Genomic DNA, 6,569 nt, shown 5'->3' with positions numbered 1-6,569 from the left:
GGATACTATGGCAAAATAGAGGGTCAGTGAAAAAGAGGAAGACCCTCAACAAGGTGGATTGATATAGTGGCTGAAACAATGAGCTCAAACACAGCAGTGATTGTGAGGATGGTACAGTACCAGGCAGTGTCTCATTCTGTTTAACATGGAGTCACGATGAGTTGGAATCAAGTGGCCTGCACCCAATAACAAAACGCATGGGAAAAGGAAAATTCAGAAAGAACATTTATGTTATTTCAGAACGTCAATCCTAGCTGCAGCTCACATATACAATACTGGGATTTTAGTTTCCCAAAATACACCATGAAATTTCTGAGGAGGTTTGTTTGGTTTTCCAGAATTGGTTCCCAAGTTAGGATATGCAGCATGTTTTATTAATTTTCAATTGGCATGTTGCAGAGATTAACAATCATTTGTGTCTTATATGTAAAGAAAGTTTTATTCTTAATTATTTATTTTTGGTATTCCATACAGACTAATAATTGTTTGGGGAATTTAAGGGACCCAGTCCCCAGAAGCTTAAGTTACGGTATAAAGTCTCTAACTCTGTATAATTGCTAGCAGGACATCTTCGGGGCCAGGGAAAAATGCCTGCCAGTCAGGTTTGTTAGCCAGAACTAGACTCTAAAAAAACCTGAATATTGAAATGAATACATTTTATGAACTAGAAAATATTCTAAAAATATATCTAATTATTTTCATTATGTAGAAGACTTATAAGCTTCAATAATAACATAAGCTCTGTAATAAGTTTCTATAATAGTTATAAGCACTCTTCTGCTCTTCTAAATACAGTATGTTTACACAGAAACCCTTTTCCTGTGTACTTATTACTTAAAATACTTTCATCTTTAGTAGTAAGAGATACTTGATGGGAAATTAGAACAATTCCTCTGTAACACCAAACACTGGGTGATACCCAATAAAGTGTGTTAGAATACACAGTAAACAAAATGGTAAATCTTTCCCCCCCCTTCTTTCTCTTTCCTTCTTCTTTCACACAAATTTCCTTCATTAAATCCAGTAAAGATGACCACTGAGATGTCCCTTAATGTCACCCTAATTCTGAGGGTTACATTAATGTGCCCACACAGCTAGTTGAGGACACATGGACTTGTCGGTTATCTTTACTCAGGAAAGGATTTAATTCTTTTCAAATAATGATTGACTTTACCATGACCTAATTTATATTATCGGCCTGGATTGGAAAGAAACATTTCCAAGTTTATTTTTCTCTTTAATTTAGGGGTTGGCAAAGAGTTGTAAGAAAGTATGTATGTATGTATGCAGTTACGATCAGGTAGATGATCAAACCATGACTTCAGGTCAACTATTTGTCCCCATTTCTTTAAAATTAGTCCAAATACCAAGCTGTGTATGTTCCTAATCCTGTCTTTTCTCACACAATCGTGATAGCACATATATCTATGAATCTAGGACGGAGGGCAGAGAGTAAAATTCTTCAACTTCTGTATGCTTTTGCTCTGTGCAAAATGTCTGGATTGCAGCTCCCACTTGCATAGACTAGATAACATAACCACTCCCCCTAATCTACTCTGTAAGGACTTTGGAAAATTTTTATTTGCCTCTTTTTTAACGTGGATAAAATATGTGGTTTTCAGGATTATGGGCTGACACTAAATTGATTACATGTAACATCTCTCTCGATTCATACCTCTACACCTACATCAACAGCTACATCTGTTCCCAGGTATACTATTTGTTATCCCGTCTTTAAGTAACCATGTCTGAAACTTAATTTCAAACACCATTGTGATTTTCCATTATAGTATAGCACTTTTAACAATTTATCTATTTTTTATACATAATATTTTCTTATTTGTAATATAAACATCATTGAAATGCAGCTTTCAACATGATTTTTCAAAATTTTATTGATAATCCTGTCTTTTCATACTGAATTGTCATAGCACACCTGTCTGACTCTAGGAGGGAGGGCAGAGAGTAAAATTAAACATTTCTTATAATACATGGCTAAGAATAAAATCTCTCTTCCATGAGAAAGATCATTTAACTTTTTATTGTTGTTTTGGATTAATGTTAATGTTTGGGATATTTGCTCTTTAAATGCTTCCTGGAAAAGTTTATATGACAGTTAGCATTGCTAGCATTGACCATTACCCTTCTAATTATTAAATCACTTGGTTAATTAGATAAAGTAAAAAGATTATGAATTCCACAGTCTAATTATCTTCTTTTATTCTGCATAATATCATATGTAAAAAGGTCTTTATAAGCCACTGATCTCAAGGAAGTTTGTCACATTCCATAGCATTGGATATACACAGTATGTAGCTCATGTACTGCAAATATATGTTACCGATAAACTGAAAGAAAAAAAAATTGTGTGTTATACAGGATCACAACAGCTGTTGTCCTAACTGGATATAGCTCATTAAGGTTTTCAGGGAACAGGAGCTAATTTCTATGGAGCTGTAAAGCATAACATTGAATCTATTTCAAAATTCCATTAGACCACTAAGGCAATAGGTCACCTCAATCTGTACACAGATAAATTCTGAGAAACATTCAAGGCTTCGGTTGATGACTACTTTTAATCGGTGGGATTGACAGAAGTTATTCACATTTTGAATGGTTTGACAGTTGCATTTTTCTTATATATAGTTTTCTCATAAAAACTATTTTTCATATCAATATTCTATTTCTGTGAAGCTGATATGAAACTCTTATTCTCTTCTAGGAGAAAGACAAAAGATTTAATTTGTTTTTCCAAACCTGAAACATAGCAGAAAATGGTGGAGGAAAACTGCACCGTGGTGACAGAGTTTATTCTCCAGGGACTATCAGACATCCCAGAGCTGAGAGTCTTCCTCTTCCTGTTTTTCCTTCTAATCTATGGGATCACAGTTGTGGGCAACTTGGGCATGATTGCACTGATTCAGGTCAGCAGTCAGCTTCACACCCCCATGTACTTTTTCCTCAGCCACTTATCCTTTGTGGATTTCTGTTACTCCACCATCATTGTGCCTAGGACACTGGCCAATATCATAAACAAGGACAAATCCATTTCCTTCCTGGAATGCATGGTGCAATTCTATTTGTTTTGTGCTTATGGAATCACTGAGGTCAACTTGCTGGCTGTAATGGCCTACGACCGCTTTGTGGCCATCTGCAGCCCACTGCTGTACATGGTCATCATGTCCCAGAAGCTCCGTGTGGAGCTGATGTCTGGCTGCTACCTGTGTGGAACAGTGTGTTCTCTGATGCACTTGTGTTTAGCTCTTGAGATCCCGCCCTATCAATCGAATGTCATCAACCACTTCTTCTGTGATCTACCCCCTCTCTTATCTCTTGCCTGTTCTGATGTCTCTATGAATGAATTGCTTTTGTACATTGTGGCCACTGCCAATGAGATCATCACCATTGTGGTCATCCTCACCTCCTACTTGTTTATTCTCATCACCATCCTGAGGATGCGCTCTGCAGAGGGAAGGCGCAAAGTGTTTTCCACCTGTGCTTCCCACTTCACAGCCATCATTGTCTTTCACGTAACAATTCTTTTCGTTTATTGCAGTCCCAGCTCAGGCAACATTCTGGATACAGACAAGATAGCCGCAGTGTTCTACACTGCATTGATTCCCATGCTGAACCCCCTGATCTACAGCCTGAGGAACAAGGATGTGAAAGAAGCTTTCAGAAAAGTGATGGGATTTAACTTACTTTCCAAGGGGCCATTTTCTTAGCTGGACTTAAAGTTTCAAAAGGAACCTTTAAGGATGGATTTGAGTTTTGGTAGAAATGGATGAATGGAAACCGGGGAAGGACATTAGTGAACTAGGGTACTACGCATGATTCTTTGTTGTCTACTCACCTTTTAGACTTCTCTTAAATTTCCCAGAGAAGAGCATTGTTCAAATATATCTGCCATCTTTGCTGCTATCCTCCAGTCTCTGAGTGTTTTGATTCAGGTTTGTGGGATGGTACTGTTAAACCTCATTTTTTTGATTTGTGGTTACACAAATATGTTTCCAACAAAGTACATACAATGAGACATGTCTTTTAAAAACAACGCCCTTAATGCATATAACCATTCTTATTGAATTAAATAATTCCTTTTCTTCAGAGGAATAACTATACAGTTGTCTCATATTTATATATATGTAAATATGTATTATATATAAACCTGATGCCATCAAGTCGATTCTGACTCATAGTGACCCTATAGGACAACTGACCCATAGGGTTCCCAAGGGGAAGCTGGTGGATTCCAACTGCTAACCTTTTGGTTAGCAGCTGTGCTCTTAACCACTGTGGCACCAGGGCTCTGAGCATATAATACATACATAAATAAATATACATATATATATATTTTAATTTGGACTGAGCTTCCCATGAGTTTTTGGATATTTGTAGGAATTAATTTTTAGTCATTTTTTGGTTATTATCTCTTTTACTACTTTTTCTATTGCAGTGTTGGTAGTTTTGCACCTTTTAAGAAAATTCTTATCTGTAAAATGAGTGTAATATTATTCTACCTGTCTCATGAGCTCCTGGGTGGTACAAATAGTTAAGGAACTTGGCTATATACCAATAGTTTGGAAGTTCAAATCCACCCAGGTGTGCCTCAGAAGAAAGGCCCAATGGAGTGCTTCTGAAAAAGTCAGCTATCAAAAACCTTATGAAACAGAGTTCTACTCTGACATATATGGGGTAACTGAAATTCAGAGTCAAATTGAGGACAAATGGTTGGTACTTCTCATAATTTTCTCATGGAAATTAAATAAACAATGAATCTCAAATTCTTAGTGTTATATATGGTATAATAAATATATTTGATTAGTAAATTAGTTGCACTCATTGTTATTATTGTTTGCTCTGTGTTTCACCATACTTTATGCTCTGTATTTCACTTTAATTCTTGATTAAACAAGTAGATCATGTATTTGATCCCTTATCTTTTTCAAGTTTCTGTGTCTTTGTTAATGTTGTTTTTGAAATTATTTTAACCATTTGTAAATCTTACCTATAGTCTTAATTTCCTGAGGCTCCTGAACAGATTATCACAATGTTGATGACTTGAAAGAACAGAAATTTATTCTCGTGTTAGTTCTGGAGATCAAAAATCTGAAATCAGTATCATTGGGCTGAAATCAGGGTTTTGTCAGGGCCAGACTCTCTCTAGGGGCTCATGGGAAGAATTTATTCCTTGTCTCATAGCTTTTGGTGACTTCCAGTTTTGCTTGGCTTGTGACCCTATCACTCCAACCTTCAATGCCACCATCTTCAAACCTCTCTCCTGTCTTCACAACATCTTCCTCTATGTGTGTTTATTTATGTGCTAAATCATAAAACTGCAAGGACGTGGCACACATAGAAAGCACTCTTACTAACATATCCTAAAAAGTTATATTTGGAGCAAGGATCATGTGTTAACTATTTAGAAAATATTCCAGTATCCCTGGCACAGCTACTTATTATTTCAATTAAATAAATGAGCACATGCTAGGTGAAAAATATGGAGTTATGTTGTATTTAAAATGAAAATATAGCACTGCCTTGAAATTCAAATGTTTTAAATGAGGTGAGATTTCTCATATTACCTGAGCGATTTTGCAGTTTAAGATAAAGGTAAGGGAAATTGTTCACCTTGAACCTCCAACTAGAGCAGTTTATCAACCTTGGTGATCTTGCCATTTTGGGTCAGATAATTCTTTGCCATGGAGTTCAGCCCTGGGAACTGTAGGATGTGACAGCCTCTCTGGCCTCTACTTATTAGATGAAAGCAGCACCCTTCCTCTCCTCCCTGACCCACCTCTGAGAAGTCTGACAAGCAACGCTATCTCCAGGCATTGTCAAATGTTCCATAAGGAGAAAAATTACTCACTCTTGGGACCACTGAACTAGTGGATCGATATACTTCAGCTCCAGCCTTCTCATAGGAACCTTCCACATTGAACTTCCCTGTGTTTACAAAGCTTGAAGTGAAATTCAAGGCTATTTTGTCTAAATCAAATATATCTTTCCCACCATACTTTTCTTCATTAGACAACACATTCTCTCTAGACCTCATTTTAATTATTTTTTTTTTATTGTGCCTTAATTGAAAGTTTACAGTTTAAATCAGTTTCTCATGCAAAAATTTATACATACATTGTTATGTGATCCTAGTTGCTCTCGCTATAATGTGACAGCACACTCCTCATCCCACCCTGGATTTCCCGTGTCCATTCAACCAGCTCCTGTCCCTTTCTCATCTTGTTTCCAGACAGGAGATGCCTATTTAGTCTCTTTTTTTTTTTTTTTTTTTTTAATGTTCTTGAGCTAAGAAGCACACTGTTCCGGAGTTTCATTTTATGTCTTATAGTCCAGTCTAATCTTTGTCTGAAAAACCGGCTTCAGGGTTGGTTTTAGTTTTGGCCTAACAGAGAGTATGGGGACCCTGTCTTCCAGGGTTCCTCCAATCTCAGTCAGACAATTAAGTCTGGTCTTTTTAGTAGAATTTAAGTTCTGCACTCCACTTTTCTCCTGCTCTGTCAGGAATTGTCCGTTGTGTTTGCTGTCAGGGTGGTCATTGGTGGTAGCCTGGC

The 6,569-nt window shown here is 36.8% G+C and overlaps 1 protein-coding gene across 1 annotated transcript; it reads left to right on the top strand.

Annotated features, from left to right (window-relative positions):
- Window positions 1–2,774: 2,774 nt before the first annotated feature.
- On the top strand, window positions 2,775–6,323 carry LOC126080780 (olfactory receptor 5L1-like; the record flags this gene model as incomplete). Its single annotated transcript, XM_049891952.1, has 3 exons — window positions 2,775–3,683; window positions 4,530–4,539; window positions 6,304–6,323. Coding segments are annotated over exons 1-3 (939 nt in total), but the record flags the coding sequence as incomplete, so codon positions are not given.
- Window positions 6,324–6,569: the final 246 nt, after the last annotated feature.

Source organism: Elephas maximus, chromosome 7, assembly GCF_024166365.1.
Source record: "Elephas maximus indicus isolate mEleMax1 chromosome 7, mEleMax1 primary haplotype, whole genome shotgun sequence".
NCBI lineage: Eukaryota > Metazoa > Chordata > Mammalia > Proboscidea > Elephantidae > Elephas > Elephas maximus.
The sequence above is the reverse complement of the archived record's forward strand: the minus strand, read 5'-3'. Positions and strand labels throughout refer to the sequence as shown.